This window comes from Melitaea cinxia, chromosome 15, assembly GCF_905220565.1.
Source record: "Melitaea cinxia chromosome 15, ilMelCinx1.1, whole genome shotgun sequence".
Lineage (NCBI taxonomy): Eukaryota > Metazoa > Arthropoda > Insecta > Lepidoptera > Nymphalidae > Melitaea > Melitaea cinxia.
The window spans coordinates 8442130-8460733 of NC_059408.1; the positions used below are offsets into that span (position 1 = coordinate 8442130).

An 18604-nucleotide genomic window follows, 5' to 3' on the forward strand; every position below is an offset into this window, starting at 1 on the left:
TTCTCAAAAACGAAGACACGCGCAAACAAATGTTATTGATCCTTTTTTTCATAAATTTTAACGCGCAGACGATTAAATAAAATTAAATTATCATAAATTATAAATTCATAATTCTGCGTGCCAACTTCATGAACCTAGCAACTTCTTGGAAATAGACTCGGATCAGTCGCTGGGGTGAATGAGCTTGTCTTCATTAAAATGTTTTAGATGCACTCTCCACTGTTTTAAGCTTCTTGATCTCGTTGATTGTAAGCATCGATGTTTTCGATGCATCGATATGTATCGAATATCCCTAGTCATGAGTGTAATTATACTCTTTGGTTATGACAATTATGACATTTATTTATGCAAAATCGAGTAAATATTATTAATTTTATTTAAAATTAAAAACAATGATGAAACGTAGTATAATTGAGTACTATTCTGAACATGACGGTTATAAATGTGGATACTGTAAGAAACCAAACAGTAATTATAACCATGGTAAGATTCTTAAAATACAAATTTTTTACTGTTTAAATTTAATATAATTTTTAATGAAATAGTGTTTTTATGTAGGGTTATGGGCTCATACGATGACCGTTACTGATTATCAAGATCTTATAGACAGAGGATGGAGGCGGTCTGGAAAGTATTGCTATAAACCGATTTTAGATGTGATCTGCTGTCCCATGTATACCATTCGGTTAGTATTAAATTAGTTCCATCTATATATAAGATATCAAATGCTGAGTATATCATTTAATTTATTATTGTACAGTTGTAGAGCTTTAGAATTTAAAACATCCAAGTCCCAGAAAAAAGTATTAAAAAGAGTTAATAAATTCTTGATCGGACAAGATGAACTATCTAGTGAAAATAAATTAAGTTCTAAGAGTAATGAAGATATGGCTGTAGATGATGAGGGCAGAGAACAGTTTGTGGAAACTACGAGAGCCCCTCAGCTAGGGATTGCTGCTGATGTAGATTTATCATTTATAGAAGATGAAATCGATTTGAAGAATAATGAAACAGGTAAATTATATCAAAATGTATGACACTGGTGTATACATTATGTTTGGTTATCAAAATAAATCTAAAAATACTTGACTTTTTAGTAAATATCTCTAGAAAGAATAATTTTTAATGGTCATCTAGTAACTCAGTTATTTTAAGCTTTTAAAAACATCTCCATTTCAGTGATAGAGTAATTTTTAAAGAGTTCAGAAAATTTAGAAAACATGAGTTTAATAAGTAAAAATCTTAAGCCTTATGGGAAAAAACTTATTACACCTAAATTATCTTTATAATAGGAATACTATTTAATATGACTGACACATTATTGATAAATTCTTGATAAAAGAATCACATAATATATTTTCAGTAACTACGTCCACTCAGGAAGCTCACACAAGTAATGAAACAAAAGAAGGTAATATATGTTTATTTATTTATGAATTCTACATAAGTTATATATATATCTAGTTACTGTGTTGACAGATAAATCAACAACAGAAGTGGATGCAGTTCAGGAACATAGTAAAAAAAATCAAAGTAAAGGTAAATAGAATATTGTTTCCTGTATTGTTTTTAATATATAGATATTTTTAAGAAATTTTATTATTTAGTTGCTGGTCCGGATCCAACAAAAGCCCCATGCAAAAAAGCAAAGCAAATAAGACGCGAAAGAATGTTAGAAAAACTAAAAAATAAAGGTGTTGATATTAACACTTTAGACAATAGCAGTAAGAACAAGGAAAAACAGATTGAAGATTTTATTAATGAATTGTCCAATGACGTAAAAAGGAAACTTGAGGTATGTATTTATAAAGTATATGCTTATGGTCTAAAAAAACACTATTATACTTTTTTTATGTTGCACACAGATATGTACAGTTATGAAATATGTCTTAAGTTAAACATATAAAATATATACTATTTCTATTTTTATCGATTCTGATTTTTTTTGTATATTATGGTTGTCAAGCTGAGTATGTCATAATGTAAAAAAGGAAAACTTTTGAAATTAATTTTAATGTATGTAGTTTATTAATTAATTTATTTATTTATTAATACTTTATTGCACAATACATTAAAGAATTGTGCAAAAGGCGGGGTAAAACCATTCTCTACCAGCCAACCTTAGGACATACAAGTGCAGACTATTGTAGGTGTGCAAAATTGAGTATTAGTAAAATTCATTAAGAAAAAAAATAGAGGAAAAATAAGGTAAGTATAATATAGCAATTGCCACTAATGTTAGTGGCTATTGCTATATTATATACACGAGCAAAATAATTCACATAAATACCATACTATGGTATGGTATGGTATGGTTAACACGGGCTGGTTTCTGCAACTCGACGACTTTGCGCCTATTTTGCGTGTGTGGGAGTGATTCGGTTCACCATACAACACCATACAAATATATACATACATAAACAGATAGTTACTTTAATAATTACCTCTTAGGTTTAAAAGTAGTCTAAAAGCTTAGAGGTTGAAATTTTAATGTAACGGTAACAGCAAAACATAATATTTTATAATGGTAATTTACTAATATTTTTGCTTGTGAGAAAAAATATTTATAAATCATATAATAACTTATGCTTATGCCAATAATTTGATCGATGAAATAAAAGTAGATGGTAGCTAGCTACCATCAAATAGATTCTTAAAAAATAAAACATTTTTTTTTTGATAGAGAAGAGACAATAAAAAACAAAAAATCAGAAACCTAAAAAGCTTATACATTACGTAACATTTTCAATTTTTAAATAAATTATATTCAGTTTTCAATTTTGAATATTTTCCATAGTTTTTGACATTATGGTAATTATTTATAGTCATTGACTGTAAGTACCTGCAACCTGCCATAGCTACAAAGTAAAATTATTATTAGTGTTTTCATAGTTCTCTTTTTGGCTTATGGCTGGCTTGGAAAGTTTTTCATGTAGATAATTATTATAAAATGTAGAGTTAGGTTAGGTTAGGTTAGTGTACATAAAATTTTCTGTAGCTGAATTAATGTGATGTAGTAATAAATATAAAGACAATAAATATTTGGAAAATAATTGTTTTGGTCACTATTTCTTGTGTATATATCAGACGTATACCGGTTATAGTTTTATGTATTAACACTACACATCATGGTTAACTTATAATCTTCAAATCATTTCTATAATTTTCAAAATTCCAGATTAAATTAGTAAGGACAACACCACCTAGTGCTGAGTGGCTGGCTACGTCCAAAGAAACACACGAGGTCTATGTGAAATATCAGACAGTGATACATGGTGATAAGCCTGAAAAGTGTACTGAGTCCAAATTTCACGACTTTTTAGTTAATAGCCCGTTATTGGTAATTATATTAATTTAGCTTTTACTCTATTTTTAATATTTTCATGTATTTCCCGTATCTTTCCAATAGTAGTATGTATTTTATATACATATTAACATATTTTGAAAATTAGCAAATGGCATATGGCATCGCAATGGCATGGTATTATGTTCATTGTATGACATTTTTAATAAAATTAACCTTATTTCTTTAGTGAAATTGTTACTGTTACTCACAGGAAGAATATTCAGAATTGGGTCCTTCGTGTGGTTATGGATCATTTCATCAACAATACTGGCTGGATGGAAAAATAATAGCAGTTGGAGTATTGGACATACTACCGAAGTGTATATCATCTGTTTATTTCTTTTACGATCCAGCTTATAAAAATCTAACACTGGGGACATATGGTGCTTTGAGGTAAAGATCTAAAATTTAAAAGTATAATTTATTATGACTGTAGTAGTCATTATGGTGGGCCACAAGATATATTGTGCTTAAAATCATGAACAGCCCGTCTGGGGATGATCCTCAAGCTCACAAAAGGCCACAGCTAAATAATACTGCTTTCAGGTAGTGTTGTGTTCCTGTGGTGAGTAAGGTTTGCAGAGCTTTTGGGGAGGGTCGGGGATAGGGTATGGTGGGCCGTAAGCTTGTTTGCCGACTTAGTAGTATAGAAAAAAAAATATATGTTAAGTTAAATTAGAATAATATTTTTTGAGATTTATTAATCTGCGAACAGAAATATCAACAATTTTTTATTCGATTTATGGTATCAGATATTAACTGTTTAATAGAATCATATAATCTAAAAGATCCTCTGCTTATGCGGTTGCGTCAACCCTCTCCAGAAGCTATGATTATCTGACTTACCACAGGAGCAACACAACTCAAAAGCAGTATTTAAGAGTGATTTTCTTTAAGGTTGGTGTATTCTCCCAGTCAAGCTGTTGCGAATTTTGAGCAAGTTTCCTGCTATAAAATAAATTGTACTAATATTATTTTATCTCATCTATATAGGCGAAAGAGCATTAATGTTGATTATATTTTTCAGAGAAATAGCATTCACGAGGCATTTGCATAACACCTGTCCGAACCTTAAATACTACTATATGGGATTCTACATACACTCTTGCTGTAAGATGAGGTATAAGGGAAATTTCCATCCATCTGATCTACTATGTCCAGAGACATACAATTGGTTTCCCATTAAATATTGTATACCAAAGTTAGAAATAACACCATATTCGAGATTTGACCCTGATATAGATAATGTTGATAAAGATTTCCCTAACAGCAGCGATATTAAATATATTCCAGTGTTATCAAAGGGAGAAGTTATGCATTACAAATTATATAGACGAAGATTCAGCGAGAAAAATGAAAAATTTGAAGAAATACAGGAATATGCGAGGCTTGTTGGTGCTAAAGTGGCTAAAAGTCTAATTATGGTACGATAGAAATAAAAGTAATCTAGAGGAAAACGATAAAAACTAGTCTTTAGCTAAATATTGCGATTTTTAGTTTGATTTATTCCTGTTATGTGCCACTGGGCAAAGACCTTTTTCCATATACAAGAAGTGGTCAAGCTTTATTCACCACGATTTTTTTAAGGGTTGGTGGATAATTTTCCTAAACTCGAACTCACAATCGCCGGCGAATTAAGCGATTACACGCATCACTGCACCAGAACACTTGTAAATATTGTGATTATTTAAGATATTATTATTTTAAAATCTTTTTATTTTAAAATCTCCTCTACCCCAAGGTTGTCTGGAAGAAATCGCTTACCTAGCGATAAGACCGCCTTTGTGCATAGTATTGTTTTGCAAATTTTATTTTTAAAGATGTATGTTATGTAATATGCACAATAAAGTATATTTCTTCTTCTTCTTCTTCTTCTATTACAGAAAATGTAGTTAATTTCAATATGACTCATGAAAGACTCGTTTGCAGAAAGTAATATTAAAAATATAATAAATTATAAAAACAAAATTGAATAGTAGCATATTGTTAGAATAATGCAATTTTAGTTTTAATCCAATTACAGTAAAAAAATATTGCTCTGCATATGTTTCCTGTATTTATTGTTTGACATCTCATCATCTACTACTCGTTTTGTCTGTTTATGTCCCTTTTTAGCTTCATTTTAATATAAGGCTATTCAGTACTTAATTTAGTCGATCATCATTGCATTTTAATAAAACCCACCTGGCGTGTTTACTAAAATAGTTGTTCCATATTTAGTTTATCATAAGGCATTAATAATGTACAATAATGAAATTATTTGTACATACGTATTGTAATTTGCTTAAATAAAGTGTTTCAACATTTTTTTATTTGTTTTCTTTGTTAAAATAATTGATACTCGTCTTTCGTTAGCATTTGTTAACAATGCCCCGAAAACCAGTTTTCTGTAAAGTCATCACTTTAGCCTATCACAGTCCACTGCCATACTGCCACAGCTGGACATAGGCCCCCTCAAGTTGGCGCCAAAACTGGCGCGAACTCATGTGTTTTGCACATAGTCACCACGCTGGGTAGGCGGGTTGGTGACTGCAGGGCTAGTTTTGTCGCACCAAAGAAGCTGTTGCCCGTCTTCGGCCTGTGTATTTGAAAGCCAGCAGTTTGATGGTTATCCCGCCATCATTTGGCTTTTTAGGTTCCAAGGTGGTATTGGAACTGTGTTATCCCTTAGTCGCCTCATACGACACCCATGGGAAGAGAGGGGTGGCTATATTCTTTACTGCCGTTACCACACTATAAAGTTTTCAAGTTTTGTTCTACAGACTCGTGCTATAATAATGACATCATCATAAAATGTAGGTAATTCCTTTTTTTTACATCTCGAAATTATTACACAACACACGAAGTTAAAATATTATTTAACAAATAGGTACATATGTACCTACCTATAGAAATATATTGGCGAACGTTTTTTAACCGACTTCAAAAAAAGGAGGAGGTTACTCAATTCGACCGTATATATATATATTATGTATGTTCGGGGGGATAACTGCGTCGTTTATGAACCGATTTTGATAATTCTTTTTTTTTTGGAAAGAATATATCCCTAGTTTGGTACCATGATAAGGAAACCAGGATTTGATGATGGGGATCCCAGAGAAATCGAGGGAAACTTTCGAAAATCCACATAACTTTTTACTGAGTTTACCGATTTTAATGATTTTTAATTTGTATTGTTTATCTTGTGGTCACATTTAAATTTCATCGAGATCTAATTACAACTTTTGGAGTAATCTTTGATAATGCGTATTTACTTGACTATTTTTTCATCTACCTACGTTGTATTACTTGTCGATATAAATGAAGTCGCTTTTTCTTCGTTTGCCTGCAAACACAATTATTATTTCTTTTTTAAATTCCTTTTTAGTTATTAGTTTCAATTGCAAGTCATTATCTTGTGCTCACATTAGTGATAAAATCTTATGAAATAAACATTTATTTATCTCACGATTGACATACAAAATTTTGACTATAGCTAACTTCCTCACTCATAAAATAAATGCTTGCTATATAATGATACAGTCGTATTATAAGACAATGCATAATAAAAAACGTAATGAACAAGCCATCGTTAGTTAATAGGCCTGGTTAACCCTAATTTAAAAGTTAAACACAATTTAAATGCTATAGGTACACAAACTGTTTATAAATATTTCTTTATACACATGAAAATAGCTTAATTTAAGATAAACTAATTTAATATCCTACATGGAGAAAGAAGCCTATGCCTAGCAGCGGGATGTTACAGCAGGGCCGGATTTAGAGGACTGGATGCCTCGGGGGAACAAAAGAGTGGAGGCGACCTAAATAAAAATATTTAAGAATAAGTTGTTTACTAGTGTTTACTAGCCTGAATTTGAAAAAAAATCCGTAGTCTCTATTGTGGGGGTACCTCTTTTGTGGAGGCACCGTGGCTGTAGCCTCGGTTTCCCTCCCCTAAATCCGGCCCTGTGTTACAGGTTGAATGTTTTAAGCTGAATGCTCCTACATAGTTGTCGATTTACGAACGAATTCAGCTCTAAAATAGTCCCCTAAATATACTCCGAACTAATTTCTTCACACTATATTCAATAAACTATTACTTTTTTTACATTTGAAGTTCTGAGATGTTGTGCCTGCACGTAAGAAGATATTTTTATTTAAAAAACAGAAGGAAGTTTCAGTAAGAAACTGTAGTATTAAGCATTTATTTATAGAGCAAAAACCAAACATTTCCAAATTAAATGGAAAACTCCTATTTTTATAGGGTACGTAGGAATGTTAAAACATCTAGGCTATAGAATATCAAAAATTGTAGGTTATGTGCAGTACTTAATCAAAACGTAAACCAATCAGACGAGTAAATTTAAATTGCGTGAAACCGCTATGCATATCTCGTTCTATAAATAAATAAATAAGAAAAAAATCAAAACTTGTTTTACAATAAAACTAAAACAGATCTTAGTTACTGCGATTTCTACCTCTCGTTTATCATTTTCTTCTGTACCTACATATAAAATATTTCTTATATTCATTCAATAAAAGATTGCACACACTACCACGTATTTGTCACACACACGCATATTATACTCTTTTTATAAAAGGTTCTTTGAGAGTCCGGCTCTACACAGTAAGTATATTCTTGCAGCGTTACAAATACAAAAGGTGCTTTATTTTCATTATTTTTTGTTATAGTTATGGTCGAATTTCGACCACCGGGCGATCACTAGTATATATAGTAAGACTTCATAGTAAACTTTCAATACACTTTTGTATACTTATTAAGTCTAAGTATAAAGCACTGCGAAGTTAACAGTTATTTAACCGTACGGATAGGATAATTAATGAGATTCTCAAATAATTACAAAGTCTTATTAACGGTACCTAATCGAGTTCAACGTTTGACGTTAAGAGGTACTTTAAGGCTGGTGTTAGGTACAGCTTAGTATTCAGGTCTCTAAAGACCTATTGTTGTGATTTTCAAAGGAACAGAAATACTTAAGTAACAATGTTGTAATTTTATTGCAACGTAGATATTTTAATACGTATTCTTAATCAATTATAATACTGCAATCATAATATGTAAAATCATATACCATAAAACATTTACCATGTACATTTCAAAAAGCTATACTTAGTGTGGGGTTTTTAATTAAAAGTCTTCAAATTATCATCATCATATCAGCCTATTGTAGTCCACTGTTAGACGTAGGCTTCCTCAAGTTCGCTCCAAAGATTGCAGTTTTTCGCAACTCATCCAGCCTCCACTGGCAATCTTACGTATCATCGTATGTTATCGTCGGTCCAGCGAGGCAGAAGCTATCCCAAACAGCGTTTGCCATCACGCGGTCTGCACTCGGACACGTTTGCTCCAACGGCCATCGATCCTGCGACACAGGTGACCAGCCTACTTTCACTTCAACTTGCTAATTCTGAGGGCTATGTCGATCACTTTTGTATCTCGCGGATAATCTCATTTCTAATCCTATCTTTTAGAGAAATCTCAAGCATAGCCAGTTCTATTGCATGTTTAGCGACTTTAAAGTTGTTGTCTAGTCCCTACTACGTCCCGTGGACAGGTCCCTTCGTCCGTGTCTACGACTTGGCACCGTTTATTAAAACGGGCTGGACACATTGTTAGAAGACTTTTGTCTTCAGACATTGTGAAATCATCGAAGTGAAGACCCGACGAGGCCTGCCGAACGCCGCCCAGCCCAACTGAATCCTCCTGTCGGCTTCCCTTGCTTGATGGTGTGGGCAAATTAGACATAATCCTGAACAACTCCCACATAGGTACCATCGACAAATACCGGTCTCCTTGGTTGTTAATTAAAAATAAGAAACAAAAATCAAAGTAATAAAAATAAAGAAGAACTGCAATACCAAGTATAGCTGCGGTTTCTCGTTTCTTTTTATTTACTTATTGCTAAAACACGTTTGTCCTATTACGTCCTTGTTTATTTTGCAGTATCATCCAATCCAATAAAACCTATACGAGTATGAAAATAAAAACGATATATAAATAATAACCTGTAGAAGGGTTTTAATGGTATCTTTTTGTGCGTTGTTTTAAGTACCAATGCTCATTGAGTGTTCGGTGGCTGAGAGGCACGCAAGTCTGAGAGGCTTTTACCATTGCGAATAGCAGTCTCGTTAAGACAATCGCACGCGCAGCCCGCCGCTACCTAACGTCTGTGTGCTTTGAGTTTAGGTGTGCGACTTTGACGAAGACTTTATAGTGTTAACAAGTGTGTTATCAGTAAAAATGAAAATAAATATAAAAACCTTTGGTAAGTGATAATTATAAATATAAGTGTATACTGTAAAAAAAAAAATAATTCGTAAGTAAATTATATGAAAATATTAATCAGTAATTACTGAGATCGTGTGCTTAAATACGATAATAAATCAAATTATTTAAATATATAATATCTATAATTAATATTTTAGTTAATTTGAGCAGGTACCTGCATCAATAATTACATATATAATATAAAAATAAATGCGGTAACTTCTTCTAATATATTCTTATACGTAATTCTATCAGCACACTTTCTTTTCTATTTAAGTCAGGTCTTGGACTGAGTAGTGCCAGTCTGAGCGGCAGTTAATATACGTAGTTTTTGTATATGTCATTAAAGTCTTTTATTTTCAGAACAATAAGATTAGGTATAATTAAAACATTATTAATGTTTCAAGCGTCAATGTTCAAGATTAAAGCCTTGATTAAAGTTCCTTTTAATGATTCACCTCATTTAAAATATATAATGTAAGTAAAAAATATCAAACAAAAGAATAAATTTGCAATAATTTAGATTCGATATCATAGCCTTTATAGTTTTTCTAATTAGAATGCAATAAAAAGCGATTAACAATGAATTACAATTCATAAATACTTTTTTTACAAAAAAGAACCTGAGTGACTTGTTTTCAGTTCAACATACTTAGTGGCAACATATCAAGGATTAAAATAAGTATTATAAATGTAATTACAACAAAAGCTATAGTAATGGCGGCACGGCTTTCGGGGGCAAACGAAGTTGTTCTCATCGGAGATGTCAACCAGTTGCCTTATATAGATAGAGAAAATCTGTTCAAAATGAGGTACTGTAGACCTTATCTGACAATCAACATCTCACGTGAGTTGCCCTGCACATACCGGAGTCCCATGAACGTTGTATATACCATCTGCGAGGTATACGTAAATATGTACTCGTCAAATCCCACCATCCAATCCCTGATGAATGGATACACTGACGCGCCAATACCAAAACTTCAAAAGGACACCTATACTTGGTCTATACGCAGGAAGAGAAATCAATCCTGATAGACCAGGGATACGGCATTGGAGAGGGATCGCGCGTCATGACTATTCATGAAGCACAAGGGCAAACCTACGGCGAGGTCATCATCGTCCAGACAAAGACCGAGAGGCTACAAATCCACGACAGTGTGCCTCACGCGATAGTAGCGTTGACAAGACACACCAACACCTGTGTCTACTACACTGACGACGGTGATGACGCAATCGGCAGGTTCGTTAGCCGAGCGCTGGGTGCGTCGACGAAAACAATCTTGGAACACAACCTTAAAAGAACTATCTAAATACAAGCGTGATATGTCGCTGGCAAGGGCTCTGCTCAAAATTCTGGGGGCAGGCGTAGGGTCCGCGTCTGTGACTTAGTGACACAGTGCGGCGTTTGATGTACAAATAAAGTAGATATAGATATATAATTATATAGGTGTATTTAATGTAAGTAAATAGCAGAAATAAATAAATAATAAATAGTTAAATATTATAACATTAGCGTTGGCGCAACGGTTACAGCCATGGAATGTACCTATTGCGCTGGCGGTTGCGGGTTCGATCCCCGCACATGACTAACATTTGTATTGGCCATACAGGTGTTTACCGTGGTCTGGGTGTTTGTGCAGTCCTTGTGAGAGTACGTTAAGCCGTCGGTCCCGGTTGTTATCATGTACACCTGAGAGCGATCGTTACTCAAAGTAGGGAATATATCCGCCAACCCGCATTGGAGCAGCGTGGTGGATTAAGCTCTGATCCTTCTCCTACATGGGGGAAGAGGCCTATGCCCAGTAGTGTGATATTACAGGCTGAAGAGTGCGAGATAAATATTAATAATAACTATATTAGGGGTTTTCGCCTTGACCTTCGTTTATTGTCATTGTGAATATTGGCTTTACCACAAACAACTTTAAGCCATAACTTAAAGGGAGACCTCCTGAATATTCCAAAGAGATTCAATAGGATATGACCTCATTTTTGTCCATGATTGTGGTTCCATTATCTGACTTATTTCATCACAAAAGAAGTTTTATTTTTGTACTTATACATTATACTCGTACGTTATGTTGAAAGTTTATGTGTACCTATTATTAAATTAAATAGTATAAGATTAGTACTGTTGTATCGTAATTATACTTATATTGTTGTTTATATTAACAAATAAAAACACACTTTCGAAACTGGCTATGCCCGCGACTTCGTCCGCATGGAATAGTGACATAGATTTTTTTTTTTGGATATGGTTTATTTTGGACATCAGAATAGCTCTAATATTTTGTCTCTGGTCGCAAACTTATAAAACATTCAAATAAACCTTACATATTTCTATACAAACTTTTATCCTCTATTCTTTAATGTTATTTTACATCCATGAGGGTAAAACTTTTACAAACTTTGAATGTCATATTTATTTATATCGAATCAAATAATAAAAAAATATATACAAAAAATAAGTTTCAAGCTTCTAGCTCTGTAAGTAACGATACTTCTACACAACTTTTCATCACCACCTTTCGACCCCTTACACCCCTTTTTTCGCACTCAAAAGTCTCTGCCCTTTCTCAGGTTCTAGCCTATCTCTACACCTTTCATTTAAATCGGTCCAAGCTTTGGCGTGAAAGCGCGACAGACAGACAGACAGAGTTACTTTCGCATTTTATAATATTACTAGCATTTTCTGAAAGAAATAAAAGGCTTTTTTATTTATTTATTATATACCTAGAAGTTTTTGAGAGTATCGTTATATTAAGAACAACAGAAAAAAAATATTGTTTAGTTCACAGAGTTATAAAATAAATAAATTTCTAAAATAAAAGTAGCCTAAGTTACTTTCTTACTACATCAGCTCACTGCTAGTGCTAGTCCCGTTAAAATCGGTCTAGTCGTTTTAGAAATTAGCTGGAGCAAACAAACATTCAGACAGACAGACAAAAATTGAAAAAAAAAATGTTATTTGGGTATATGTACCGTGTATTCATTCATATGCATTTAGTAAATAGCGGTTATTTTAATATTACAAACAGACACTCCAATTTTATTTACTTGTATACATATAGAAGACTAGCTGTGCCCGAGGCTTCGCCCGCGTTGAAATCAGTCTGTCCTAATGTTTTTCCGGCAAACTTCTAGTGAAACTTTCATCAAGATCGGCTTAGCTCTTCCGTAAACCTTCCTCTTGAAGCCCTCTCTCCATTGGTGAAACCGCATGAAAATCTGTTCAGTAGATTTTAAGGGAATCGATCACATACACTTTTGGGGACTTTGTTTTATAATACACTAATTGTTTAACGCAAATTATTTTTTATTTAAGTGACTTGAAATGCTTATCATACTGATTAACTTTATAAAAGGCACAATTTAGTATAATTTAATAAAAACTTTATAAAACCTCTCTATACACTACACTTTTAGTTTTATTTTTAGGCTGCAGTATAAATAACCTATTAAGCGAACTTATAGGTGTTGTATATGTTTCGTACGAACTATAAGCCCCCATTACATCCTCTTAGCGGTGGAATATCGCAAAATCCGTTCTTAGCGGACGTCTACTAACTATAATCTACCTCCCTACCAAATTTCATCTTTGTCCATCCATGTATAGATTACGATGCATTATTTGGACACCTCGTCACACATCCATATGTAGATTACGATGCCCCGTTTTAACCCCAAAAAGGAGCTGATTTCTAAAGATACGTTATTTGGACACCTTCTCACCATCTATAGAGTATACATTTTAAATTTCAACACTCTTACTTCAAAAACATAGGACTTTCTTACAAACTTCCAACCCCCGTTTTACCCCCTTAGGGGTCGGGTTTCGTAAAATCAGTTCTTAGCGGATGTCTACGCCCTATAAGGAACCTACCTGTTAAATTTCAAGTTTGTAGCTGTTATAGTTCCAGAGATTTCGTGATGAGTGAATCAATCTACCATTCCCCGTTTTAATCCTAAAAGGGAGTTGATTTCTAAAGATACATTATTTGGACACCTTCTCACCATCTATAAAGCATACATTTTAAATTTCAAGTCTCTTACTTCAAAAACATAGGACTTTCATACAAACTTCCAACCCCCGTTTCACCCCCTTAGGGATCGAGTTTCGTAAAATCCGTTCTTAGCGGATGTCTACGTCCTATAAGGAGCCTACCTGCGAAATTTTAAGTTTGTAGGTGTTATAGTTTTGGAGATTTCGTGATGAGTGACCTTTCGCTTTTATATATATTACTAGCTGTGCCCGCGGCTTCGCCCGCGTTGAAATCAGTGTGTCACAAAGTTTTCCCGTCAAACTTCCAGTGAAACTATCATCAAAATCGGCTTAGCCGTTCCGTAAACCTTCCTCTTGAAGCCCACTCTCTATTGGTGAAACCGCATGAAAATCCGTACAGTAGATTTTGAGGGAATCGATCACATACACTTTTGGGGACTTTGTTTTATAACACACTAACTGTTGCCCACGACTACGTTCACGTGGTTATGAAGATATGCATTACTATTAAGATGCTTAACGCGAATTATTTTTTTATTTCAGTCACTTGAAATGCTTATCACAATGAATAACTTTTTAAAAGGCACAATTTAGTATAATTTAATAGTTATTTTTATAAAACCTCTCTCTACACCACATTTTTAGTTTTATTTTCAGAATACAGTATAAATAACCTATCAGGTGAACTTATAGCTGCTGTAGGTATATGTTTCATACAAACTATCGACCCCAAATAAACCCCCTTACCGGTGGAATATCGCAAAATCTGTTCTTAGCGGACGTCTACTAACTATAATCTACCTCCCCGCCAAATTTCATCTTTGTCCATCCTGGATGGATGGACCATCCAGCGGTTTTTGAGTTCTCGTGATGTCAATCAGTGACCTTTCTCTTTTATATATATAGATTACGATGTATTATTTGGACACTTCCTCGCCATCTATAGAGCATACATTTTAAATTTCAAGTCTCTTACCTTAATAACATATGACTTTCATATAAACTTCCAACCCCCGTTTTATCCCCTTATGGATCGAGTTTCGTAAAATCCGTTCTCAGGGGATGTTTACACCCTATAAGGAACCTATCTGCAAAATTTCAAATTTGTAGCTGTTATAGTTTCAGAGATTTCGTGATGAGTGAGTCAACCTACCATACCCCATTTTAACCCCAAAAGGGAGTTGATTTCTAAAGATACATTATTTGAACACCTTCTCAACATCTATAGAGCATACATTTTAAATTTCAAGTCTCTTACTTCAAAAATATAGGACTTTCATACAAAATTCCAACCCCCGTTTTACCCCCTTAGGGGTTGAGTTTCGTAAAATCCGTTCTTACCAGATGTTTATGTCCTACAAAGAGCCTACCTGCCAAATTTTAAGTTTGTAGCTATTATAGTTTCGGAAATTCGCGATGAGTGAGTCAGCCTACCATCCCCCGTTTTAACCCCAAAAGAGAGTTAATTTCTAAAGATACATTATTTGGACACCTTTTCACCATCTATAGAGCTTACATTTTAAATTTCAAGTCTCTTACTTCAAAAACATAGGACTTTCATACAAACTTCCAACCCCCGTTTTACCCCCTTAGGGGTCGAGTTTCGTAAAATCCGTTCTTAGCGGATGCCTACGTCTTATAAAGAACCTACCTGCCAAATTTCAAGTTTGTAGGTGTTATAGTTTTGGAGATTTCGTGATGAGTGAGTGACCTTTCGCTTTTATATATATTATAATATATAATATTATAGATTATAGATATTGATTATATTAGTAAGAATTAGATTAGATATTCGATATTGATTTAAATGCGTATTTGAAACTTACCAACGTAAATTCCGTAATTCCTAACAGTAGATCATGTGATGTGACGTGGTCACGTATTCCAAACCGCTTTTGGCTACAGCGACTGCTACTGTCGATATTGTCGAAAGTGTCAGCAGTAGCCAATTAACTAAGTAGTCAATCTTTATGACAAAGGTGTGTGTAATTGAAATAGATAAAATTTTATCTTGCACAAGGATCTTTTGAAAATAGTTAATTAGTTAAAGTATATTATTTTCACAATGCTATAACGTTTTGAAATTTTTTATCTGTGTACCTGCCAGTGGTATCGCGATTCTGAAACAAATCAAGACATTTTAATTTAATAACTTGTTTGAATGTTGACTTTATCAAGTGTTTTTCTAAATAACTCATCCGGATATCTGCATTTCATTATCTAGTGATAAAGGCATGCCAGTAACTTAACAAATTAAATCAATACAAAATCTGCTATTATGACATATTACTGTTATTATCTTAGCATTCTTATATACTTAAGCATGTTTCGTGTATGGGTTAATCGGGTTTTATGATTAGTTATCAACGAATATATTGTATAAAGATGATAAGTATTATGACGGTGGTTACATGTTTTTCTTTTTATACTTTCATTTGAACACAATCACAGTCACAAAGCCGGGAACTGCTTAGTAGATCAACCCGAAGATGAAGCTAACATTAGTTGTTCTTTCTACAACAGCTCGAGTACTAATAGTAATAACATGCCAGATTTACTGATATCTAACAGTGCGATGGGTTTTAAAGTTTTGACAAAAATGTTACAACTTTGAAGAAAATGAAACAATTATCTTGAGTGATTTGATTTTTGACGACCAGTTAGCGCAATTGTGGCTGTTGCGCTGGCGGTCGTAGTAGTGGGTTCGACCCCCGCGCATTGCATGCATTTCAAACCACGGTAAACATCTGTGGCGTATCCACAGATATAAAAACTTTTATATTGGAATAATAATCAAACCTGATCTTGTTTTTACATTTTTTATAAAAAAAAATTTGATAGAGGTCACGAATTTGTGTTTTAATTATATATATTTAATAATAATAATAATAACTTTATTTGTTAAACACACTGATCCTAACACACAATATATATACATATACATATAACATCAGGCAGGCATTACATTCAAAGTCTTAAATCTAGTACAATATTTGAGAAATAAAAAAATAAAATAAAACATAAACAATAAAAGAAGATATTTACATTCTCTTACATTAGTTTCTACGTGAACGTTGTTTTCGATTCTATTATTCTTTAATAAAAAAATAGTGGAGATGTCACATAGTATAATTACTTTATTCGTTAAATAGTAACATAGCTAAACATCTGTATGACCTATGATGAGATGTTTGCCATGGTGTGCACGTTTGTGACTGCTTAATGTGTGATAAAAGTTGAAATACACACACATACATAAATATTGAAAAAAGAAATAACTGTAGAAACTCACAATTTATTTGTCTTCGTGTATCGCTTTCCTTGAGATTTAAAGTTTTTTTATTAACCCAGAGGAAATCCCATATGGATACACCACGACCCAAGAGATCTGTGGGTTATGTTGGATTCGCACTGACCACAACCACTGCGATGTTCCTTTAACATTCCTGATCGGAATCACAGAGGCCTAACCAGCGGCAACATGAAGTTGCACACACACGATCGCCACAGCCAGCGGCAGTTAAAGAAACGTCGCTGGCGGTGACGGGGTAGTTAACAAAAGTTGAGCAAGACTGAGGTACGGGTGTTCCACGGCATGCGCTCCACGGATTCACTCTGCTATACGCCAGAAAAGTACCCGGAACGCATTCTCTCCAGTCGGTTGTTAGCCGTGACGTGGAATCCGATCGAGCGATCCACAGTTGCGGAACTGTTGACCATCTTGTTGCCCAGGGTGCACCACGAGGAGGTCACCGACAGTTGGCACCCTGCCATTAGGTTTTAACTTAGATTTATAATAGTCAGTAATGCATATGCATATAAAAAAATATTCGAAAATTTTAATGTTTTTTTTAAATATATTTTTAAAAATAGAATTAATTAATAGGTACGTCAAAAGTTCACGATAGATGACAATATAGGCAAACTCAAGTCTACTCGGTGTACTTCGTGACCACCTTTATTTTTTAGATGTCCCTTAAGGCCCATGGAAGGTTTTAAAATAAAAAAAAGAAATTAAAACAAAATGAACAAAAATTAATTTTTACTATTAACTTTTACAGAGCGAAATCTTTCCGGGCAGCTAGTATATAATAAAATTACTAACACTTAAATAGAATTTTTCGCTTTAACTCTATGCCTAAATAATTACGTAAATCATTCTTCAAAATAAACTTAACCCAAACTTTTTATGTTATTTATCTTATATATAAAATTCTCGTGTCACAATGTTAGTTAAAATGCTATTCCGAAACGGGTGGACAGAGTTTTATGAAATTTACTGTGCATATCGGGTAGGTCTGAGAATCGGCTAACATCTAGAGAGTTCATCTATTTTTCATACCCCTAAGTTATAAGGGGGGGATTAAGGGGTTTAATAACATATATGGCAAAACAACGTTTGCGGGGTCAGCTAGTTTTATTATATTATAGTATAATTTTTATAATTTATATATAATATAATTTTTTATATTATAATATTACAATTTTAAATTTTAACTCTATTACAATTATGTTAGATTACCTATGTAAGCAGTTATGTAACAATTCCTGCGTGATGATTTATTATTTGCATTAATAAAAGTAACATAATTGTTTACCTAGATGCACAGGAAAATATGTAGAGAACATAATGTCACGTTCCACTGATATGAACACCTAGACGATAAACGCTTAGACCATTTGATGCATAAATAAACGTCATATGTTAGTTCCTTATAAACGGTAACGTTGAAAATCATAAAAACATTAAATCACACATTAATGAAAACATTTCAGTATATGCGTTGTATGCTAACATTTATAGTTGTGTAAGCAACTACTGTGTGCTACGGTACTTAAAAATATAGCCACACCCACTCTTCCCGTGGGTGTCGTAAGAGGCGACTAAGGGATAACACAGTTCCGCTACCACCTTGGAACTTAAAAAGCTGACTGGTGGTGGGATAACCACCCAACTGCTGGCTTTGAAATACACAAGCCGAAG

The 18604-nt window shown here is 33.5% G+C and overlaps 1 protein-coding gene across 1 annotated transcript; it reads left to right on the forward strand.

Moving 5' to 3' along the window:
- The first annotated feature begins 316 nt into the window (after nt 1-316).
- On the forward strand, nt 317-4828 carry LOC123660728 (arginyl-tRNA--protein transferase 1). The gene is made up of 9 exons (XM_045595776.1): nt 317-483; nt 559-685; nt 761-1014; nt 1364-1411; nt 1480-1539; nt 1608-1795; nt 3179-3340; nt 3558-3739; nt 4374-4828. Exons 1-9 carry the CDS (start codon nt 393-395, stop codon nt 4777-4779), a joined length of 1518 nt encoding a protein of 505 aa, XP_045451732.1. The 5' UTR covers nt 317-392; the 3' UTR covers nt 4780-4828.
- Nucleotides 4829-18604: the final 13776 nt, after the last annotated feature.